Here is a 25,381-nt window from a genome sequence, read left to right on the forward strand (position 1 = left end):
CACTGACTTGACTGTCTCTTGATGAAGCAGAACAAAACTTCCCTTTCATCCTCAGTTCTCCTGTTGTTCACAGAAATAGGATGGTTGCAGAATAGCTAGGAATGAACTGCCACCGTGTGGCCAAGGCACAGTTTTAGCTACCCTTCTAAAAATCTTCAAGAGCTGATGCTGTGACAGCCCCCAGCACTTAATTGTGAAAGTTTTGTGCTCAATCACACATTTTACTTCGGTGTCCTGTGTCATGTCTCCCTATTAGTGCCCACAAGCTTCTTGGTTAAGTTTTGCTCCCTCCTCAATCTCACTTTAATAAAAGGGTGGAATACATCACTTTTAATTCCGTAGATTCTTTTTATATTTTCTCTAACAGGTTACCTCATTTTCTGTGAGGAGTCAAGGTATCATAATCACTGAGTCATTCAGGTGCTGATGCCTGGTCTTGCCTTATAAAACACGGGTAATATTTTAATATGACAAGCCTAGTAGTAGAAAACTTGTCACCATGCACTAAATTGCTGCTAATCAAACAACAACCTTTAGCTTCTGCTTCTCAGTCTGGTCTGAAGCAGCTGAGCTCGTTTGTCATGATTTGCCTTCAAAATTCTTCTGGAACATGTTTTTCTACCTGTTAAATTCACAATAGTTAGAATCATTCCATGGACTTTATGCAGCTTGGTTTCTCTTTAACATGGGCATAATTCAGAGCTACAGGTCCAAAAGTTGGCAAAAGCCTCCTAAACACAGCCTGGTCAGCTTCATGCTGCTTTCGTCTCCTTGTGGACCTGCCCCACCACCAAATCACAGAAGGCACTCTCCCAAATTTACCCAAGCAGAACAACAAACTGACCCTACAGCTGTGAAAATTTTCAAGACACCCACTAGGTGTGAATCTAATATATTTAATACACCCCCTCAAAGCTGGAGCAGCAGATAAGCATGTAATTTTCTGTGCATTACCTCGGAGGACTTCCTGCATTACTCAAGGCGATGCTGACACCTTCTGCCTTCATCATAACTTTATGGCACTGCAAGATTCAAACAAGAGCATACACCTTGTCCAGCTGCCAACGTTCCATTAGCTGCCTGTATTTCTTCAGTTTCTGCCAAGGACCCACACAATTTCACCTCACTTACATGCATCGCGATTACACTGTGTTGCTCAATGCAAAAGGACCAAATTATTTTGAATCCTCCAGGACACGATTTCTTCAAGAGAATTCACCTCTCTACAGTTGCTGGATTCTTGCATGCAGTGTTTTTAGTTTCTCAAAGACAGCTGAGGATGGGGCGTCACAGAAATTTGTAACCAGGGCCCCTTCAGAGCTAGTACTCGGCAAAGACACAAGCTAGAGGGATCTGACATATCCTAATACTTCAACTGAACTGGATTTGAAACAAAATATGAGATGTTTTCACAAAGATCTTGTCTGTTCTTCCAGCACACTCTGGGAAAGAGGTTTTGGTGCTGCAGGGAGCACTTGCAGGCAGCAGCCTTTTGATCGATAAAGCTCCTGGTTGATGCCCTTCATTACCACAGCCTGGGGGAAATGTCCCAAAGGGCTCACTAACAATCACTTCAAAAGATCTAGGTCATACAGAGCTCTGCCAGTCATGAACAACTCTTCTGTGTGATTGGCATTGTCAGAACACCTCTAGGAGGTGCTGAATTTCTAGGATGCAATGCCTAAAAATATCTGCATGTTGCAGCAAGGTTATTTAGAGGACACAACCATGACAGAGGGAATCCCTTCAGTGTCCATGCAGAGAGCTCTGCCTGCAATGCCATGAGGGAATGATTCAGTGCAGATGGGGAGCACTTTTGTAGGGCAGCCAAGTGCACCTGGCAACTGTGTAGGAAGCTGCCTAGGGTGAGCCAATGCCAGGCAGGGGCAGGGTTCTGTCTTGGCCTAGTACAGTGTGTGCTGACATCCACACTAAATCCTTCTCTGAGGAGACAGCTGACACTGGCGATGGAGATGCTCCCCTTTCCTCTCTCCTGCTCCCTTTCTGCTTAACTGCCTGCTCTAGCACAGGTAGCACAAAACCCCTTAAGCCTCAGTTCCTGCCTCCCCAGACAGTGCCCTGAGATGTAGGGACTGCTCTCCATAGCTCTGTTGGAGCTGAACCATGTTCAGTGAGGAGCATACAAAGGCTAATATGTTAGAAGAAGAGGGAAGGTGACTGCACTTACGGGATAGATGATAGAACATGTTATCAGAGAAAAATTGGTTTATTTTACCCACTTAATTAGAATTTCCTAAGATGATGACTGGCTTTAAGTGAACTTTAAGAACAGGGGGAAAAAGAATCACAGAACCCAAATAAAAATTATGAATCTGATTTTCCCCACTCTGTCTCTTATTCATGAAATCAAACCCAGTTTCACACTGAACCTTCAGTGTTGGACAGCAGGGGGACCCTTACCCCCTGCCACAGCCAGATGAGCAGAGATGTCTCTGTTTTACAAGGACAGACAAGAGGTTACAGGGAAGGTCCACATGCTGAAGCAGTCTGGTTCTGCACATCAAAATGCATTCTTAAAACAATAGCGAAGAGATCAGTTACTCCAATGCATAAAACCTTGGCACTATGAACATGAAACACAGCCCAGGGCAGAACAACATTGGAATCCTTTTCTTCTTTCTTCTCATCAGTATTTTAATTATGCACATGCCTGTTCTGTTATAGTAACTCAAAGAAGATGGTGAGATTTTCTGTCAGCACTCATCCATGTTGCAGGTTCTAGTAGCAAAAAGATGCCCACACACTCAGTAAAAATGTTCCTCAGCAACTTCAGTATGAAATTCTGTTTGGAGAGGAGATTCAGGGTGACACAGTTGCCAAAAATATACCATTTTGAGCACTGTCCCCCTTCTCTCACACATACACAGAACTGCAGCCTTGAGACATGCCAGAACCTAGGGGTGTGTTTGGAACATGCTGTGCTCTGGCTATCCCACCTGGCTGAGTGGAATTTAACAATCACATTCAGAGGCAGAATGTTTTAAGGGCATTTAGCTCAGGACAGACAGTACAGGACTGGGGAGGTACAAAGGCAGCAACACAGTAGAAAGGATACAGCCTATTGTGAAAAGCACCAACATCAGGGAGACAAAACATAGACCTTAATTTAAACTTTTTTTGAGTATGTATCAGTTATGTTGTTTACACTGGTCATTTTCAAGAGGATGCAAACTAGGCCAAGAGCAGCAAAAGCACCTCCAGAATTTAAGTGCTACAGAAACAATTCCTCCCTCTCCTTCACAAACATCACTAGAAAAGAATCAAAATGCTGTAATCAAACAGGAGATGCCAGCTCTGAGTGGAGGAACATATGTTATTTTGGCACTTTCCTACCTTATGACAGAAAGTGGCCTAGATCATTAAATTTGGAGAGATACTTGCAACCCATGGCAGAAATGTTTTTTGAATAACTTAGTCCCAAAGAGTGGGAACACAAATCAGCAGGAATTACCACCTGCCAATTACCATGTTCTCTGTGAGGGTACAAGGTTCATGGAGGTTTTGGTATATCAGATGGGCTATATTGATGGCCAGTGCCTTAGGAAATTCATCCAAGCCTGTGGAAACAAAAACTACTGATCATAGAAACAAGAAGACACTAGCAAATCACCAGCTGGTCACACCAGTGCTGCCATGACCCATCTGTCATAGTCCCGTACCAGCTGAATGATGCAAGATGAAAAAAAAAACCAACAGGGTAAGCAAAACCTTGATCCCAAACACCTTATCAAATTCTTAAGACAAAGTATGAACTGGATAAAACAGGCAGAACATGAGTGTTATTAATTCCAAGTATCACATGGAATACATATCACCTATAAGATTCAGAGGAACACTTCTAGACTGCATTCATCCCAATATATTGTCTTTAATGATGGAGTTGCAGAATTCCAAATATTTGGTATAATCTAAAGGTGATGTGGTGGCTTTCTCTGCAAGTTATCTTCTGCCCCTGAGAACAACCTTTGTTCCAATTTATTCACAAAATGTTCTCCATGACTTTAAGCTTTTCTAGTGTACACTGGGGTGTCTAGATTCATCAGCTGGGTGTTAAAAGAGATGAAAACTACCATATGGTGTAACCGTATGAAAAAAGTTGCATACATTTTTGCATGCAGTGAATATTTTGGTGTATCCAACAACAGAACCATTTCCAGCAGCAAGCAGAGTACAAAAATCACTGGAGCACACTATTCCCCCAAACACAAGTTTCTAATGCTGATTCTCTCACTGTTTGCACTGCAGACCGAGTGTGTCTTGGTGCTGCTGTATACTCTCAGAACATAGAGTCAATGATGGCACGTACAAATTTTCATAATCAACAGGAGAAAATTCTGCTTCACTGCTCTGACATTGGAAACACTGCTGCAAAAGCTCCAAAATATTTGCCAAATTCCTTGAGCTATTTTGCAGTACTGGAGTCAGAAGAAAAATTACTGCACCAGGCAATCTCTGAATCATTATCTGTAACAGCACTAGAAAAAAGGCTTGTCAAGCTGGAGTTTCCCCCCAAGCTGAATGACAAAGCAGTGTTGTTAGGCACAGAAAATTTGATGAGTCAAACCCTCATATGAATCCAACATTGGAATATTAAAATATGTCCCCCCACAAAGAACCTTCAGTGACTGCACAGGTCACTTCTAGAGTGCAAGTGATGGATCAGTGGTAAAAAAGAAAATTTAAAATGCGGGTCTGACATGCCCTGTTTCATATATTCTGTCTCCAAGCGAAAAGGGAACATTCTTCTTTCAACATTCTTTCTTGCGTGTTTTAGGCTTAAATTTTAAAGTGTTGTATGCCCCTTCCACAGCTTTGGGCAAGTACATGGGATGTCTTTCCAACTTCTTCCTAGAGCCAGTGGTTCTCCGCTGACTGTTTCTTTGAGATTGGTTTGCAGCCTTAGCTGCCTGGGCAGTATCTTGTGAGTATCTCCGGGGAGCACGAAGGATCCAGTTTGAATGCAAACTGTGTTCACTTGTACTGGTAGCAACTGAAAGACAGAGAAAAATCTGAGATTAATAGTTTGTGGGTGACATTTTTATCTGCACAGTGAGGGTGCAGGGTGCTTACTAGGTCCTTCCTGGAGCTAAGGTCAAGAGACAAACCTTGTTTCACTGCAGGATATCACTTGGGTTGGGATTAATTTTATCTAGAATTTTAACACCTGAAGTATACATATGTATGTGAGAGCTAGTCCCTTCAAATGCATTCCTTGGGCACAGCTAAAATGACCTGCTCCAGATATTCATGTCAGCCTGAAGCAAAGGTGAAAAGTATCTGTATCCCTCTGCTGATTATACAGGAGAGATGATGACCTTAGATTGGCACATCTTCATTTCTCTGGGCAATCCCATCCCATCTGATAGAACCCCCCACTTAGTTAGCCCAATCACAAAATTACCTATTTTTTGACAGTTTTTTTCAGTTTGCCCTGAAAACTCAGCTTCTGAGCTTGCTGACATAGTTTTCTAAAGACTTTCCCAGGACAGTGACTGTAAACATAGATATGTGTACATTCTTTCTGATAGACATCTCTCATGGCCAGTGCGGTTGGGAAGGTGTTATCCTGACTATCCAATCCCTGGCCATGGTCAGAAACCTATAAATACCGAGAGAAAAAATAAAGTTCTCTCCTTCCTTCAGCACACCTCGAGCCGTGTTCATGTGACCTATTTCGTATTCAGCGGCAAAAACAACTGATTAATTAAATAAATTAATTTTTAAAAAAACATGCTCTCACAATGCCATTCTTCCCTCTACCCTCTGCACCACAAAAATAATCATATTTTTCTGGTTTATACCGCACCATCAAAATCAACATCCACATTTGGCAGATCCACATCAGGAACTCTCCTCCATCTCTCTGAATCCAGGTCTGCAATGACTGAGTCAAAGAAAGCTATTGCTTCTCTTACATCTGAACTGGACTGTGGGCCTCTTCTTTCCAAGGATGCCTGTTGATCAGACAAAGGCAAAAAATGTTAGCCAAGGGCTGGGCACAATGATTCCTTAATGAGCAAACTCTATATGAAAGATGTATCTAATGCCACAATTCAGGCCGTCCGAAAAGAAACAGAGGTCCAGACTACTCCACAGTGTAGAAATCAAATGCAGGACAGCAGTCTAACAAATATCCATCCTGTTGCATGCTCAACAAGTACCTTCCACTTGGGCATGACTGGCCCAAAATCCCTCAGAATTCATGCACCAGGCCATTGAATTGGGTGGCTAAGTGACAGCTGGGCTTTGTGGCCAAATTTATTCTGCCTAGCACTAGGCTCCTAAGGAGACACACATCAGAAATTTAGTCATGCAGGGTTCCTTCTGTAATTAATGCTGGGCTCCAGTACCTTCAGAAGATGAGTCAGGCCTTAAGTAGGCTGAACCCTCCTCTGCAGGCAGCTCTTTCTCTCAGTTGAAAAGGAATTGAGGGGTAACTTTGTTACTAATTTAAGCATCTTATTAAAATGCCTAGGTTAGGTGAAATTAATCCAGATCTAAATTGCTGAAGTCTTTTTGAAATGAAAAAGGATGGTGTGTGCTAAAATATGAGTCATTCAACACTGTGATAATTCCCACAGGAAAGCCACACAGTTTAAAATTAGGAGCCTGTCTTGATGAAAAGCAAATGCCTATGTATAAATGTTGAAGCAGTCATAAAACCTTGGTTAGTGATTCTGAAGGTACATATGGGATGAATAATTCTTGCCAGGCTCTACCTAATGAAAGGACATATCTTTTCCTTGCTAGTCCAAGTCAGGTATATTGTCAGGCTGCAATACCAACTCAGAAAATTGCTACCCTGGGTTTCAATGAGACAAAAGGATACGGGCCGTGTCACACCTCTGAAGGACCAACCTGTTCCCTGTTCTGTGGAGGCAGAGAGATGAACTAGCTGATTCCCCTCCTGACACTATGGGTTGATTGACATCCTCAGAAGTGGTAAAAGATAGCTGCTACCACACATCTACTGGAAATAGTGACTGCTATTATGACTAAGCCCTTATTGGTTAAAAGGTATTTTAAAGAAATGCCTATGTGCTCCCAGCATCTGACCCACCTCTATTCTTTTCTTCTACTAGACACAAGTGGCACATTTTGAATCCATGGTCAGTCTGTAGTCCAGGACCCAGGGATATTTGGATCAAAACTCCCATGAGGACAGGTTTGTCTGGACAAATTTCCTTCCCATAAATCATGCAGCAGTTTAGAAAAAGAAGTGAATTTCCACTGACAGGTAAATTAACAAGAACAAGTAGCTTGGGACAAAGCCATTCAAGCCTGGTGATAACACAAACCTTGCAATCTGTGAACACAAAATGTATAGTTAAGAAGAATAACCTGAGTCTTGTAAAAGCCTTCTTGACTTCTCCCTAGTTTTTCCAAAGCCAGAGGTGTGCTGCTGTGTCCCTGCCATTTGTGTTGGCAAGAATGATTCATATGGATGAATCATTCTGCTGGTGTTCCTGTCTGTTTCCAAGGGGATGGTTCATGGAGTGAGCATGCCAGTCAGTACCAGGGCTGTTTGTACACAGGGGCTAGCTGGCCAAAGTCAAATAACAGCACTTAGCCTCAGACCGTGGGAGATCCAATTATTTGCCAAAAAACAAGTTCAGCTTTTGGTGTTTTCCTTAAGCAGTATTTTCAGCAACAAATCTCAGAAGTTCATGAACCATTCCAACACTCTGCTGTGACAGAACATCTAAATATGGTAGCAACAGTATTTAAAGTTAACCTGGCCTAATCATTAAGTTCAGCCATACTTTCCTTCTTCCCACCATCCCCATTACTATCCAGCTTAGAAACTGCACTGGGTAACCTGTGAGTCTCCTGTTGAAGTTTTGTTTGCAGTCACGTTACCTAAACAGATCATTCCACTTGCTGCAGTCCTTTGTTTTGTCCTCACTGAATCAAGTCTAGTCAAAGTAACCACTGAACTGTTTAGTGACAGGCAAACCTGTAAAGCTTTTATTTCTAGGATACATTAAAATAATCTGCATAAAATAATGCACCAGAGATTATATTCCAGTCTCATTTTTGTAGTATCATTACAGTAAAGGTTGAAGGATTACGCTGTCTAGAAGTGACCCAGCAACTTATTCATGAACAGAAAAGGAACCCTTAAGAATTCCTCATGCCCCACATCCTACCAGTAGAGCTTGCACCAATGCTAAATGTAGCACTGACAAGTCAACTGACCACTCAAAAAAATTTCTCTTCATTTCAGTGAATTAATAATTATTTTGTGTAAGTAATTTTGTCAATAAGAAGACTGCCAAGAAATCCAGGGATTACTACACTTGTCAGTCATTAACAGGTATAAGTAATCATAGTGAAGTATTCCAAGCTGCTTAAGTAGAATGTCAGAGCTTGCTCTTTCATAACATGTTTTCTATACTCTCATAACTTTTTCTTTTTCCTGCTTTCTCTCTCCCAACATTTCCCCAACCTCAAACATAGACATATACATTTCCTTCCGTGACCAGTCATTCATTCCTAATTTTACACTACTTAGAAAGAATCTTATCATATTTAGCAACATTTCAAATGATGCAACAGTAAAATGACAACTAGCTGAAAACAATAAAGCAGAAAATCAGTATAGGTGATATAGCTCTGATGATTTTGTTGCTTAACACTAAGCACATGGCAAAAGTTTTGGAAATTACCTTAGAAGACTCTTTGGAAGGAAGTGGAAGGAATGACTTTTTTCCAGTTTTGGATGATCTTGTGGATGCTGGAGAATCTGGGGCCATATGCATGGATTTCAAGTTGTTGATGTTTTCAAGGTATTTTTTCCTCAATGCTAGCAGATCCTGTAGGTACTTTAAGCAGTCCTGAGTTTTAGAGTACATCCAGTCTCTGTCTTCCTCTTTTGGCTGAAAGCAAGAGTCGATGCTAGTTGTACTTCTGCATTTTTTTAGAGGTTCACTAACTTTTTCCTGCTCACCTCCAAGGACGTACATAGAAGTGCTGCGGATCAGTCTCACTGCAGAACCTGCGCCATCACAGTAAGGGATGTCATCTGTCACGTTTCTTCGCTGGGAGTTGGGGTGAAATATAGAATGGATCTTTTTGAACATAATGTGTCACTTTCTCCCCTTTTTATTTTTTCTCTTTCAGCTCCTTAATTTAACACTAGATCTGGCAATCAGCAGCAATTACCTTTGCCCTTAGCAGACAAAAAAAAATTGCCACTTACTGTAATGAGGAGAGAAAAGAAACCTATGGCTGCACCAATTGTTTTCAGTCTAACATTGTGAGAAACATGATGGTAATGAAAAAATATCTTTCCTATTCCATTTGTGTCAATGAAAGAGTTTTGTCCTTTCCTCGGTTTAAAGTGTAGTTGAGGAGGCCAAATATCATTCTTCGACCTTTTGTTTGGCGTCTGGTCCCCATAAAAAGCATCAGCAGGGAGGCAGGAATTCCCTCTCCCGCTGTTTCCTCGCTCCCCCGGGTTCCCCTGGGCGCCGACTGCGGGCGGCCGCGGGGCGCTGGCCGTGGTGCTGATCCTCTCCGGCCGCCGCCGAGCGCCGCCGGCAGCCGTGGGGAGATGCTCGGGAGAACCGGCTGGAATCAGCCTCCACAGGGGCCAAAGCCTGGGTGAAGATAAATAGTCTCTGTCTAGTGGAGTTCAGCTGCTGAAAGAAGTCGCTCTGGGTTTCACCCGGCAGTAACCAGGAGATGGCTTCGGCTACCTGATCCCACAGCGCTGCCAGAAACCAAGAGGATTCAGATGTCAGGCTCTGTTACACTCAATACAAAGATGCCCTGTGTAAGAGATGCTGTAAAATAAAACACTCTTCCAAAGTAGTGCTCTGGCAAAATATTGCAGACAGAAACCTAAGAATTTGTACCTTTCCACATTAGTTGTGCCCCTAAGTTGGTGCAAGAACATTCAGTACAGGGTGTTCGGTGATTGACTTTTGGCTGAAAGTACTGACAAACTTTGACTATTTATTGGCATACTCGAGACATGGCTAGTATTTATGACTGTGTTCACATGATGTATGCTTTGGAGATAAGCAGACAGTGAACTGAGGCAACCAACAACTATTTAAAAACAAGGAGATGCCCAAAAGAGTTTTCAATCAAGTTTGATGAAAAGAGTTTTCGTATGTGATCCTGCCCAAGCATTGACTGCTTGAGGAAAAATAATTATTTTTAAATCAAATAGGTATCACCCTGCAAACACCACTGAGCAAATTTCTTCTTTTGCCTCTGGAAGTGCTAAATGAAGTCTTAAGTATCCTAAGATCTGCAGGATCTCAACAGCAAAGCTAGGTTGGCACATACATGTATGTCTATTGCTTTGGGAAATCCAAAAACTGGGTAATAAACATACTCCACAACCATCTTAAAATGTTCCTTTTATTTATAGCTAAAGTTAATAATTACTTATAACAACTAAGGATTGAGGCAAACCAGTTTTTGCCACTTTTGCTGCCTTCTAATAGTAGCAATTCCCATTGCAGCTGAAAGCAGCCTAGAGATTGTTCTGAAATACAGTCAGCTGTTTGGTATCTAGTACTTGTATGGAGGTATTCCATTATCGATTCTCTCCAAAGGTCTACTCAATCCCCCAGCTAGGCAATAGGTTAAGATGACTTTATGTTAGCATAGCTCATTAGAACTATGAAAAAAAGATGAGCTTTCTCTCCAGAATTACCTGTCTAAGATAGATAAATATCATGGTCATCAATACTAACACAGTACAATAATAATAATAATAATAATACCATCTACATATTGATTTTCAGAGTAAAAGGCTGTCCTGGGTGGGTGAGGTAAATATCTTCCATAGTCATTCCAGGGAACTAGTTTACCAAGTTAAGAAAATTATATTTTTCCAGAATAACCCTAATAAAAAATTACTTCGATTTGCTACATGGGATACTGGTCTTTTCTCATAGACATGATGCACTACCTCTCTCTTAGTTCAAAAAACCCATAAATCAAGAAAATCAGTGGGTTATCAAAGAAATATTGATAAAGGCTTGAATCAATAAGGTCATTGGGAACTCCACTGAGAAACTGCTTACATTATCAGACACTGCCTTTCAATTGCAGATTGATTTATAAGCTCATCTGGGTTTATAAAGAGCTACAGGGTAAAGAAAAAACCTGAACCAACCAATCAACCAGAAAACCCCCAAGGTTCTTTTGATGAAACCACAGGAAAAGGTACATCTGTGAAGAGTAAATCTGATGTGATGCACTGGCATTTGAAAAATGTTTCATACGGGCCTTAGCTTTTCCCACCCTACTTCAACTGAATACTGAAAACATATGCTGACATCTCACTAATTTAAAATAAATAAATAAATAAATAAATAAGTTTTCAGGCTCTAAAAAAGTGCTCCGTTTCAAATATGTTCATTCTCAATTTTTTTTAAAGCTTGCTGGGCCACATTCATTCTGTGCCAACATATGTGTCATTCCCATTGTTCATGGTACTGTTAAAATAAGGAATATTAATAAATGCATGAAACAATACAGTAACTGCATTATATAATAGAATGTCATTTGCAGTCATAAAGGGACATTTATGATTATTTCAGACATGAATGTTTTATATTTCAGATATGAATGTTTTGTTCTATGCTTTGATAATGGGCAGTGAGAAAATCTCTCCTAATGTAAAAATTAATATTAATCTGTTTTCTTCAGAGAATCCACTGTAATTTTAATAGCTCCATGGATTTAAAATTCAAAGGATGAAATAATGGATATACTCTACTTTGTTTTCTAAGAAGCAAAATGCCCTCATAAATGTCTTTTTGAGATATTTTCCTATAAGGCATTTGCTTTGAAACATGTTTCCCGGTTACTGTTCCATTTATTTATACTCAAACTCTGTTTCCCACATACCTGTAAGTGTCTCTTTTTAAGTAAATAACAGAGCAATTATAATTCAGCCACCACCACAGATCACAGGTCTCTTCCCCAGAGTTACTGCTGGGGGCTCAATATGCTACTGTTATCTAAGACAGCTGGTAATTAAAAGTGAGGGTCTTGTTCAAGAATGATTTCCTTCTGCACAGACACTCATCAAATGCCAAATACGGCTGAAGAGAAAAATTTAATTCTCTTAATTCAAAGTTCTGAATTAATGGACAGCTATTAAATCATAAATAAAGACCTCCCAAAGAAAGAGCTTGTGAGAAGCAGATCAAATAGACCAGACTCATCAAATAGACCACACTAAATATTTAATGGCATCTAAGATTACTGGCTTTGACAAGGCAGTGCTCACACCTTGCTTGTTCATTTGGCTACTTGAATCTGACTTCATTTACTCAATGTTTAAAGTCACTTTTTTTCCTATTACTGCTTTCAACAAGTCTGCTTTCTTTGCAGCTACCAGGGTGATCTAAGTTTCATTTAACAGCACCCAATCACTCCAAAAACTGTTTTGGCTTTTTTTTTTTCTAGCCCTGGCATTCTGTCAGTTCTTGATCCATCATGACTGGATAGGAAAACCAAGTTAGAAAATCCAATATATGTGATAACTAAATTAACTATACAGTTGAAAAAACCAAAACAACAAAAACCCATATAATCAAATGTACAGATAAATATATGTAGGTATTTTTACCAATAAGTAATTTGTCAAAATGCATTTTTATCTTTTGAATAACATGACAACATGTATACAAATCTATCTACCCGATAGTTAAATTTCATCATGACTGGTACAAAATAATGTCAAATAATCCTCGAAATAAAGTTATGATTTCAAAGAAGATCTTTGACAAAGTGTAGATGACAACATATACTTTTTCTATCATAAACAGATTTATCAATCTGTTGTATCATGACAGATAGGAAAATAAGTTTTATTATATTTTTAAAATTAAAATGAAACACTTTCTTTGCTTTTAAAGAAAAAAAAATCCACACATAAAATATGTGAGTGGATAGTAAAGTTACTGAGGCTTGTGCTATTTTAGCTGGTTCAGAAATTAGAGCACAGTTGTCAGTCTCTGCTGAACTCTTCCATGTCTATATAGCTGCATAAAAAGTAGATTGTTTGGATAGAGCTAATTGAGAGAGTCCAAACAGAGGAAAACAGAGTAAACAATTCATCACACCAAGTATCAACACTTTGCTCCCTAGTCCCTGACTATTTCATATATTCCCTGGAAGTTCTGCAAAGACACACACACACACACACAGAATCTGTTAAATATTTAGGAGAAAGACAACAAATGCAAGAATGATGAGACCACAGCTCAGTTCCAAAAAAAAAAATAGCATCCCTGGCTGCATATGGTATTAGTTATGACACTTAGTGTTTCAAAGATCACACATACTTGAAAATATGAGCTGGTGGTGTATTTCCAAATGCTAAATCAGGTACTGATGATCAGTGCTTTTGGAGGGTGGCAAGAAACATCCACTATTAGAGGTGCAATACCACAGGTTCCCACCTTTCACTGGCTAAAAGGGAAGAGGGAAGAAGAGCTGACCTTGTTATAAAGCAAAGAATCCTCAAAAATGGTTATATCTTCTCTTTCAGCCCACAGAGGTAACAGTCTGTTCTGCCTTCCCAAAACTGCAATCAGGAATTGCTTGATATTCTTCCTCTTTTGGGAAGAAGTTTTCGCAAAGTATGGGAAAGGAGATCAATTCTAATACCATGCATTTCAAACATCTATGACTGCTTCTCTTAAAATGGAGAAATAAGTTTCTTGAGAATGAAGATAAAGATTTTCATTTGAGCTGATTCAGAGGAAAATGCAGTGAAATCTCTCTGTGCTGCCCACTTGTCAATCTTGATTTTTAATGGTACAAGCTTGAGCCGTGTCAAACACTAACCTGTCAAACCAGCTGAGTCAGAATATTGACTCTCCTATCAGAACATGAAGAGGTTCTTTTGTAAATTTGGAACACCATATTCCATCTAACCTAAATTTTAATCTAAGTTATACAATTTGACTTAGAATGCATGCACTCTCCATAAATTTTCACCCCATGAAAAATTTCATTCATTGAGCAGGTTTTGCTGCAGCATAAGCATAACCTGGGACCAACAAAAGCAGTGACTGCACTCCTACCAGGCATGAGTAAATAAAGAAATGCCAATCCATGTGCAGTGACATGCATGGAAAATGATTACACAAATGAGATATCAATTTTTTTAAATTATTGTTATTATTACTATTACTGGGAACATTTTTGTATATATTCTGTGACAAAGCAATAAGATGAATGCTATTGAAATACACCCTGCTTTAGACCTATGTCTACAGCTGTTGTTTGGCAGCCTTTTCAGAGGGTGAGAGGTTATCCCCTGCTGTATCTAGCCTCCTCCCTCCTTTTGTTTCCTCCAACAACCCTGCTATCATTAAAAACGCCATCTCTGTGACAAGCTTGACAAGGGAACTTTGTCTTGTCTTCTGTCACACAGGGTCAAGGAAACAACCAGTTGGCCTTGCTTGTTTTGTTGGAAGAATTCATGTCCTTTCAGCCAAAACTCTGTTAGGACCTTTCAGAGCTTTGTTAGCCTTTGTTGAATTAGATATTGTCTCGCCTCTTGAGTCCTTTGTTCCCAAGATGGCTGAAGAATTATGGTGATGTCCAGCTTGTTGCCTGTCACATCCATCACCCATCGATGGAGTGTTTGGCAGGTGACTGTGATAAATAGCCAACATTCCTTCACGATAGCTCAATGAGGAATGGAGGTCGTAAGCAGCAGTTCTTCAAATTGGTTTATATAAAGCAAACATTTCAATGACCTGTCTGTCTTGATCTTTAACTGGATCATCTGTTACTCATTCCAGCTAAATTCTAATACACAATAATCCTTCCCACAAAGGATGTCCTTAGGAGCACTTATGAAGGCGATGGCATATCTTTGTAAAGTCACAGGGCTGCCAGACTCCATCAGTCATTCCCAGGCAAGGCCTACTCATGATGTCTCCAGACTTTTTCATAGGCACTCTTGGATCTCTGCTTTCCATACTTCTCTCCTTCCTGCTCTGCTAACCCAGTGAAACAGGGCAAAGCTAATTGAAGTGGAGGAGCGAAAAAGGAGCAGTTTGGCTGGGATATCTGAGAAAGAGGGGCTCAGTGCAAGTGAGCTCAGTGCAATTTGAGTTCTAGGGAAGACGGAAAGACAGAAGAAACACAACTTCAGCATTTACCAGTAGTGGGGTTTTTGCACGCTAACTTTTTTCTGCTCACATCACAATGTCTCTAGGAAAAAATACACCTGAATATAGCCAAAAACACAGTGGCCCTGCCCTGTCCCTGCTGCCCCAACATATTTAATAAAATTATTATTACTAGTATATTTGCTCTAAGTTTCTTGAACACATCTCCTAGCATATCTCCTTCAGCACCTGTGGAAGCACTTCCAAAGTGTAGCAACTTTAGTCATGCTAAGGAACACAAGGAGCCATCCAGGGCCCTTTCAGCAGGTAGAAGCTGCCATGACACCTTACAGGAGCAGAAATCTACAACACCATCACTACCATGAGTGTACCTCACCAGCCGTCTGCTCCAACAGCTGCTGACATGACTCCATGCACTGTGAGAATGGAAAGGTTTCCACTGATAATAAGTAGCTCCCTGAAGAGAAGAAACCCAAAATAGACAGGATAATTATTAACCAGGTTTGCTAGGAGCAGTTTTTGTTGTCTCTCTCTGAGTGGTCAGTAAAGAAGCAGGAGAAATGTTTTTCTTTCACATTTTTCAGTTTTAACATAAATTGTGGTTGCTTGGTAAACATGAATTCTCTCTCCGTGAAAAATTAGATCTTCTGCCTCTACTCACTTCCCACCTACCCAGCCTTCCACTGCCCTTGTAACACAGCCCTGCCAGTCTGTATTAAGACACATTTAAAGGATTGGGGAAGGAGAAGAAGAGGTGGCTACACAGCCTTGCCTACCACTTTCAAGCTAAACTTCAAAGAGCATTTCCCTGTACTCACTGTGAATAGTCAAATCACAGACACAAGTGTGGCTATTTGCAGGGGCAAAGAGAGCTCATTTAGAACCTCTGAGGAATTTTCAATCAATTAGCACCATCTACCAGAGTAGCTGACCTATGATGTGGGATCTAAATATGAGGGGAAAATATCACACTAAAGCAGCGGCTGCAGCTGCGCAGAAGCTGCAGAGGCCCACTGACATCCTGCTGGGTACAGGGTAGCTGCTTTTTTGGGTATCTAGATTCAAAAAGTCCACATGAAGCCCTTTGGTGACTTGAAGACTTGGACACTTGAGGTGTCCCTGGTGTAGATCCTGTTTGCAGTGGGTCCACCTTTGAGACAGCTCACCAATAATACTGAAGAAAGTAAGATGAAAATAATTAAACTGTTATCTACTCAAATTCTTAAAACAACCTGGAAAGTTTTAACAAAGGTGGGATTTCAGCCAGGTCAGAAAAAACACTGAGATATAGGCATGGGTGGGCATGGATGGTGAAATGGGTTTGCAGTCTGGTAAGGTGTTTACAGTAATCTGCAGAGCCAAATTGCACTTTCCAGGCTAAGATATCTGTTAAATTCACATAGCTTTCAAGGCGGCTTAATTTGTGCTCAAAGGAACATGGAGACTTTTTTATGCCCTGAAATGTGGCAGAACATGTGCCTTTGACCCAAGGTGGGAAAAACACGGAGATGCTGTGTTTTTCTCTGAGACCTCTAGGTCAGGCAAGAGGGAGAGAAACTAGGTTAACTGAAACAGAAGGAAATATTTATGTGAACCCTGGTGAACTGGAACAGCTGAGTCTTACAGACCTGTAATCTGAGCCTCAACACAAAATGAAAAGGACAGTAAAAGTGGCAAGGACTGAGGCAGCCAGCATTCTTCATGTGATTTTTTTTCTAAAACCATTATTCAGAAAAAGTATCTCGAGGAAACTCGAGTGGTAGTTACAGAAATGCACAGGCCAAAGTTACAGATCAAATGGCAGCCAGAGCTGGCAGCAGGCAAAGGTCACTGCACTTCTGAGTCAAAACAGACTCAGCAAGAATTTCATGGAGAATCTTCAACACATCCACTGGGGTTAAGCAGATGCAACAGGAACATCCAGAAAAATTTGCTGCAGTGGAAATGAACTGCAATCTATCATCTATAATTCTCCCTGCATAAAAAGAAATCCAATTGTCTGAAAACATGAGGCAGCAGAAAGTGAGTTGTTATTTCAATTTAATTTACTTCAGTTCACCTTATTGACTTCAACAGTATGCAGAACACTATCCTTTATCACTCTAGCGTCACTGTTCTTCATTTTTGGCATAGTGAATATGGTTATGGTTATTGATGTGCTTATGAAATATGCACTTAGATTTCTTCACAGTTTTCCTGGATGTGTGTCTGTGGTTATCCAAAATTGTTCTGTTGTGGCTGGCTGGGGTTTTGGGGGGAAAATTGAGGTGGTTTCAGGGGAAATAGGTAGGCCACCCTCATAAAACCAACCTTCAGAAGATCACCTCTTTCTTTGCAAAGATCAGTGCTCTTGTGGAGACTGTAATGTCATTGTATTTCCCAATAAGTGCTCTATTTATCCCATTTCATTGACACATCCTGGCAGAAGTGATTATATTGTTCTTTTTACTGTGCATGACAGACACTTTTTGTTTTTCTGAAAAAGGAAGCCTGAAAATCTAGGTTACTGTGCAGAGACCAGGCTTTGCTTTCTGCCATGCCTGAGCCTGTGGGTCGGCTCACAGCTCCTGAAGTACCTCAGCTACTGCCAGAACATCTGCAGGATGTCCTGCCTGGCCTTCAGTAAAAGACAGCACCCACCCCAGAGAATTGTGCTCCCTTCTTGTGTGAATTGAACTGCTTGTCCCAAACTTCAGAGATGCAGGGGGCTGCCTGCCTTTTTTCATTGTCTTTCTCTTCTCCTCAGTCTGTTATGGCTTGGAACGGGAAGGACGATGCTCTGAAGGACCCCAGCACTGCTCGTTCCCATGATCTGCTCCTTTTGCACCTTTTAGTTTCACCACTAGATGGGAGCCTCGACCTCCAGAGCTGCGGCATCGGACTCCCGGCCACACCGCTGCACACACGAGCTTCTCAGAGACATGGTTTTTTACCTGCACTAACTCAGATATTGAAATAACAGCACTCTCTGGGCTAAGACATTTCTGTAGCTCCTACACGGGAGGTATGAAGCTGTATAAACCTCCCAGGTGTGGTGGTATTCTTAGACAAATCCGTAGAGATCACTACAGCTGTACCTGTACAGGTGATACAAAGCCAGATAGGATTGGCCATGGATAAACAAAGGGAAGAGAGTGAAATCGCTGCTTCCCTCCAGCCTCAACACAGGAGGTAATCCCTGGTGCTTCATAGCTGGCCTCACACTGAGGTCCTCAGGGCAGCCCTGAGCTCCCAGGTCATAATATAAACAGGAGCTCTATACTTCAATTTTCCCACAACATTTCAGGCTGCAAGTACCACATAAATGAAGAGTGAGTTTTCAATTGCTGATGTAAGAAATTACTTGCCAAATGATTTTTTATGAATGAATACTTTTTTTATGTCTCATTACTAAGAAGCTCAATGTGAATTTTTATGTTATGGATTCAAGGTGCTTAGGATGCATGGCTCTCATGGGAATATTCTCTGACTGAGGAATAGCTCTCAGTAATGGGATATGAACTGCTGAATACTCACAATTATGAACTCAGAATTTGCTTCTGCAGAAAACTCATGTTGGCTCTTGGCCAATATCAATGAGATCAATGGGAGATATTCCTGCTCCCTCATGCCAAGGCAGATGCTGAAAACTCCACCGCTTTAGGAGACTGCAAATTAATTTTAATACTTAGGCAAAGCAAACAGAAAACACAGTTTATAGAAAATTGCTTAGAGAGTCAGAAGATTGTTTGTGAAAAGAATTTCTGATGTTCATGCATCATTTGTCCTTACTTTTATAAGCCTATAGAAAGCTCCTCGTTTCTTGCTCTTCAATTATTTTCTTAATAGAAGTGCAGGTATCTGATGTAATCTTGCTGTATGTCTGTGGCTGCTCCCACACACTGTACAGCCACAGCTGTAATTTCTGCAGTGGTGCTGAATTCAGCACAGTTCAGGTGATATGTTACGTATCTACATCTGTAAAGGAACATCAGATTGTAAAAGGTCAGACCCCCAGCTCTGAGGGCAACAGACACAGCATGAATTACATCTACATAAATGAATTCTCTTTTTTCCACCAGAATATCTGGGTTCGCCTTTTATGCCAGCTGGAGAGACTGTGCTCCTGCCCAAATTGTGATGTGTGGTGTATAGTGGAGCTCTACAAGGTACAAGCCAAAACTGCCAAAAAGTACAGAGCCAGTGTGGGCTATCACAGTCTGGTCATGATTGTACGGGGACTGAGCCTGTTCCACCTAAAAACCCAGGCACAGCTCTTAAAGGCTGGGCTTTGAGCTGGTATTGACAAGCTAATTCAAGGGATTTATTCACATTCACTGGAGTCAAGGAATTGGGACACACCAGGACAGAGCAGTACAGGTTAGGAAAAAAAAAACCTATGGATTTGTTTTCATTATAAAATACCTGGGAATTTCATATTACCATTTGTAAATGGATTGTGTGTAACACAGAGATCAGAATCAACACTCTGATGGGCCTCAAAAGCAGCTCTTTTCTCTTGGGTGGTAGCTCTTCCCTCTAGAGCTCTGCTTGGGATTAGAATAGTGCTGTCATTACACTAGATGTCATTAATCCCCCCTGTTCATATAAGTCAGTCTTTTTTATAGTGCTGCTTGTTTTTATTAGTTGTCTTTTTTGGGGTATTGGGGCTGAAGTGAGGAGAAGTACAATCTCTGTGAAGTAATTGCATTTTAACAGGCAATAATGTTGCTTATTGCAGGAAGAACATCTTATGTTTATGAGCTAGCCCACACCACATAGCTGTTCCTTTAAAAAATAAACTACTTAAAGTTTACAGGTAGTGTATCTAAGACACTCCAAAACCTTTACTTTTCCTGTAAAATTGTTTGTTTTGTGTAACCATGATAACACTGAAGATGATTATAACTGAAATGCATATGGAAAAATCTTGGGCTTGGGCATGGTGTCTTTTCCTGCACATTCCCATTCATTCCCTGGGTGACAACATTGTCCTCCATCAGCTGGAGCTTAGGGCTAAGCTTGCCTCATGTTGAGAACTACAGGACAATAGTCTGAACTAATAATATCCAGCTTATATGCATATTTTATATGGTAACAATGAAAGGAAGAAGCTATATCTGAATGGAAGAAAAAAAAAAAAAAGAAAACATGAAACACCATCTGATAGGAATCATGAGTGGATGCACTATCAGAAAACACTCTGAATTAATATCTGAAACTAAATGCATGTCAGATTGCCAGTACCTCTATAAGAAGTGCCACTTATTGTGAAATCCATTTGGAGGAAAAAAAACAAAGGGCTCATTCTCATCAGTTTCAGTACTGATTTATGGGTGATGTCACTATTTCATCACTGCCTATTGTGGCAGGAATTGTGTTTGTTGAATGGAAAACAGCAAATAATAAATATCTAGTGAGCTTCTATAAACAGCACCTTTTTGTCATACTAATAATTTTCAGTTTTCTGTGATTTGCGGATACTTGAGATTTTGCAAGTGGAAAATCCACACAGGCAGAGTGGAATCTGCTATATGTGAAAAGGTGAGAATGATAGTCTGATGACTATAACTTTAATCTATAATTGGTATCAGTTTTATTTTAATCTATAGTTATAACACAGTCACGTGAACATTCATTGAATGGGCCAAATTGCTGATTTTTTTTCATTTTATTTTATAAGTCAACTGCTGCCTAGACATGCACCAGATTCAATAGATTCACAATCTGCTCCTTAATCTAATTACTAATAAAGGTGTCTGCAGAAAACTTTCTTGGATTGCTGAGTTTTACAAAGTTTATTGTCATTTTACCAGGCAGAGATATAAGTTAAAGGCTTCACTGATTCCAATGTCTGATACAATTAGGTTAAGGGCATGGAGCCACTGGAGTGTGGGGATGCAGGCAGACTGCTCTGTGCCCAGGAGTCAGAGCCATGGTCATATTTGCCCTTGCTGTCAAAGAGAAGAGACCAGCAATGACAACAGTGGCTAGAGGGATCTTTCTAGAAATAAAAACTGGCAGGCTCTCTTGGTGTTCTCATGCCCGTAGGCAGCTGTCCTACAAAGTGCTCACACTTCCTAGAAATTCCAGCAGGTTTTTCTGGGCATGGGCAGAAAACTTTTCAGAAAAAAAAAAGAACAAAAACCCCACAAACAAACAAACAAACAATCAAACCAAAAAAAAGAAACAACTTAGTCTAATGAAAGATATGTAATGCTGTGCTCCTCATGTCTGAGTCTTTTCTTATGTATGCAATAGCATGAGAACATTAAGAGAAATCACAATGAGGCCTCCCTGTGAGAGAGAACTCATCTCAAATGACTTTCATACCCCTGGAAAAGCCCCTAATTTGTTAAACTTCTTTCAGCAGCCTCCTAAATATGCGGCTTTTCTCCCCCATTTTCTTCCAGCTCATCACCTCCATTTTTGTGAAGATTTTTTCTTAGTTTCTATCCACCTGCTTCCAAGCTGTATTGTAAGTCAGCTGTAACAAACTCAGTATTGGAATGCCTGGCTAATTGTCTTCCTCAGCCACTGTTCTGGCTATACAATGGCTTATCTCACTCATCATGCACATTTGGGACCAAGACCAAAGACACCAAGTTTAATGTCACAGATACCTGTGCACTCCTGCTGTAAAGGTTTCTCTTCGACAAAGGTGTAGTACAGAGAGTTTCCACCTTGTACTGTATCCTCTATCATGTGGACCTGCCTGTGGATTAAATGGAAATTATTATGAAGTGATACTGAGAAAGAGCCTGAGGTGCGAGCATGTATATATATATATATATATTTATATACATGAAGGCCATTATTCTGAGTGCACTCAGATTTCAGCTATTTATAGACTGCTTCTAGACTTTTCTTTTCCACAAGGCAAAAAAAGACTCTCAGTCATTATCCTGTTCTTGTGTAATGCAGAAAAGGAAGTGACTAGGAGGGACTGGAAAACACACAGCATATGGGGGGAAAGTTCTCCTCATTAGTGAGAGGATTGATCACCATGTGACCACTCATGCAAGGGTCAGACTCTGCTTTTTCACTGGCACTGAAAGCCAGATTATCCAGTCTGTTAGGGATGGTCCCTACTGCATAAGCATGAAAAAATTTCAAACAGTGCCTTAAAGAGCTAGAGATAACTATAGAGAACTCCTTAATGTAAACCTGTCCTGGTTTCATCTGGAAAAGAATTCATTATGTTCACAGAAACGCTATGAAGGTGGAAGGAAGGTAAGTGGATATTAAATGGCTCGGGTCCCAAAGCAATCTGTGTTCACAAGGCACTGCACTCAGTTTCACAAACCTTGTTTCCAATGCACTGCTGGATGACTTCAGACAGCATGATTTGGGACCTGAACTGCTAAATCCACACGGCTTGGATGTACCCACCAGCTGTGGAATCTCAGAACTCCATTCCCTCATACAGACACACCTTCCAACATCTTCCTTCCACAGGTATGGATGGAAAGGTGTTAGACATGGACTTTAGTCAGCACCACAGGACTGAAGGTCACAACAAGGACATTTAATTGTGAAGTGGAAAAGGAAGTGCTTGATAGCTTTTTAGTAGACAGGCTTAGAATCCCACTGACAAAAGCTAGGGTGGATTTCTATTTCTCTACAACTAGCCCCTTTCTTTTTGTGCCCAAGTGTAACTTCAAAAGAGCAGAAAAAGAAGCCCATCACTTAGAGAGGTATGTTCTTACAAAATGTCACTTGAGCTGCTGGAACTCAAATGCCCCCAGGAGATCTGAGGCACCTGACTTCTACAGAGTTTGTTGTAAAATGAAATTCAAATAAACACCAGTAGCTCCTTGTCACACGACACCTGCCTTCTTTGTGGCTGCTTTCCATATCCCCAGCCACCCTGCTGGAACTGGTCAGCTGACCTCTGAATATCAATAAAAGCTCATGTCATAACATGACCTATATGTACAATGCAGCATTCCAAAAAACTGTTTGTTCAGTCATTGTCATCTAGAGTTATTTGAATTTTCTGGTTCAGGGCACAAAATCCACCTTGCGGGTACACACGTGGGATATTGGTTTCACTAACTCTAAGTGGTGATGTTAGCTGTTTAAGATACAACCTACTTGCCAAAAGCATGCTGCCTACTGCTTGGATGAGAACAGATTCCTCTGCAGATGACTCAGAAGATCTATTTCTCTTCCCTGACTTGGAAAGGAGTCCAGAGGGATACATGTCACATCCCGGGTGTCTAAACTTCATCAGATGGACCGCTTGCCCATGAATCTTCTCTGAGAACCTTTGCTACATGGGAGAAAGGGAGGTCTCCTGACACACAGACACTCCAGTGCTGTTCAGGGCAGCAGACAGGCAGCCCACAGCCAAGGGCCCAGCTGCAACAGCCACAGCAATACCCCATCCCTTGCTCCCTGGGCAGGCACTCAGGATCAGGGGAGCTCCTTTCTATGAAAGGGATTTTTGCCAAGCTGCGATGCAGAGGAGGGAGGGCTGGGCTTCAGACATTTCTTAATTGAATGGAAAAAGAAAAGAAAGCCAAGTTTTAAGCGTGGAGTTCTAAAATTAGTTCAAATAACAGTACGATGAATATCATGGAAAGGTTTCCTCTTATAACCAGATCTGTACAAATGGTGAGAAAAGCAAATAGCAATGTCTCTTCTTATAGATTAAGTAAACACTCTGCTACTGAAAATGCTGTGGAAAACTGAGGTTTTTTAGTTTAGTTTTGTTTTGTTTTTCAAATAAAGATATCAGATTAGTAGCAGGATTCATAGTCTTTTAGATTTCACTAACATATGAAAAACAACAAAGACAACATTCTTACAATTCTTCGTATCTTCTTAGTACTGTGTAAATTTTACCTACCCCTTCAGCAAATCCTCCCAATGTCCCAACAAGATCAAACTTTAACCAGGCACCTGCTCTGTGGGAAGGTTGTCCAGCCTTTTGCCTCCCCTACAAGGTGGGTAGATACACCTGTGCTCTTTGGTCACTCACAGTAGAAGAGAAAATACAGCAGATAAACCACTATGTGGCTACTGGACAGTAAACCACTGCTATTTTTTATTGGCTGGTGAAATATTCCAGAGCCCACACTCGGTTCCCTGAGCCACCTACTGCACTTTCCACAGCCATTGCAAAATTAGTCACAAGCTACACTGTAAGCTTCCACCATTATCACCCATTAAAATTCTTCTTTACTTAGAGAATGTTTGAACATGTGTTATTATATCACGGGTGATATAATCATGGGTGACAATGTGGGTGGGAATGTGAATAGGACTTTTTTGGTCCATTTATTTCTTCCACTGTCCAAAAACTTTGCCAAAAACACAGGAAGGGAAGCAATCACTCAAACAATCCAATAAACATTTTCTTCATGTGGGTGATCTCATGATACTGCAACCACAGTAACTATAGTAGTTACTAAATGAAACTTTTCTTCCTTGGTAAATGATCTTATCCCACAAGAAATGTTTATCTAGCAGAAGTAGGCAGCATGCTGAGGCAGTTACATTCACTGCAGTTTATAGGTAGTATTATAAGGGTTCTTCAAGAATAAGGAATTTCGAAGTATCTGTAGAGAATACTATCATAAGCCTGGGCACTGTTTCCCTACCACCCCCATGTTTAATTATTACTAGAGACACCATGCAATGTGAATCACCGTGAAGGTGCCTGTCTTTCTCCACTAAGGCAGGCAGATGTCCAGATCTGCTTAGCTTCTTACTTAAGAGTGCCCCGAAGATGTCTCTTATGAAGCAAAATTCATTCTGTCCAATACCTGTTCAGTAAGGTCACTGCTTACCTTTAATACAAAATGGAGCTGCACACTCATCTTCACTCAGAGAATGGCTCCCTGCTTCCATATACAGAAAACTTCTTCTCTTTCAAATCTTCTTTCAAAGAAGTAATTTTCTTTAAATATTCTCCAAATGTAGACTACTATTCCATCTTGTGCTTGTCTTCTGGGCTGGTGATTCATGCCTCTCATTTTTACCTAGAAATTAACACCATTTGGTTCTTTGGACAAAACCTGCCTGTCTCTCTCATGTGTTCAGCACAGACTTGTGCAGGGGAAAAATGGAAAAATAAGGTGACATAGCCTTTGCTTACAGAAGTACAGATTGTCCTCTACTCCAGCACTGCCTTATACTAAATATTCTCCAAACTTCAGCTGACTTTATGAGGACAATATGAAGATGCAGAAACTCTTAGTAAGAACTATTTCTGCGGTGCCTTGTTTTCCAAGGAAAGCAGTGGAGTTTTG

General features: G+C 40.7%; 1 protein-coding gene across 1 annotated transcript; it reads right to left on the minus strand.

Moving 5' to 3' along the window:
- Positions 1–4,769: 4,769 nt before the first annotated feature.
- Positions 4,770–9,104, minus strand: C1H13orf42 (chromosome 1 C13orf42 homolog). Its single transcript, XM_033513946.1, has 3 exons — positions 8,691–9,104; positions 5,828–5,975; positions 4,770–5,011 (listed from the first exon to the last, which is right to left on the minus strand). Exons 1-3 carry the CDS (start codon positions 9,102–9,104, stop codon positions 4,770–4,772), a joined length of 804 nt encoding a protein of 267 aa, XP_033369837.1.
- Positions 9,105–25,381: the final 16,277 nt, after the last annotated feature.

This window comes from Parus major, chromosome 1, assembly GCF_001522545.3.
Source record: "Parus major isolate Abel chromosome 1, Parus_major1.1, whole genome shotgun sequence".
Lineage (NCBI taxonomy): Eukaryota > Metazoa > Chordata > Aves > Passeriformes > Paridae > Parus > Parus major.

Excerpts from the sequence above, each read along its gene's own strand:
- C1H13orf42 (XM_033513946.1), bottom strand. The coding sequence starts at position 9,104 with ATGTTCAAAAAGATCCATTCTATATTTCACCCCAACTCCCAGCGAAGA. Across the intron at positions 5,976-8,690 it reads CTTCCAAAGAGTCTTCTAAG|GCATCCTTGGAAAGAAGAGG; the intron begins GTAATTTCCAAA and ends TCTGATCAACAG. Across the intron at positions 5,012-5,827 it reads TGTGGATGTTGATTTTGATG|TTGCTACCAGTACAAGTGAA; the intron begins GTGCGGTATAAA and ends TCTGTCTTTCAG.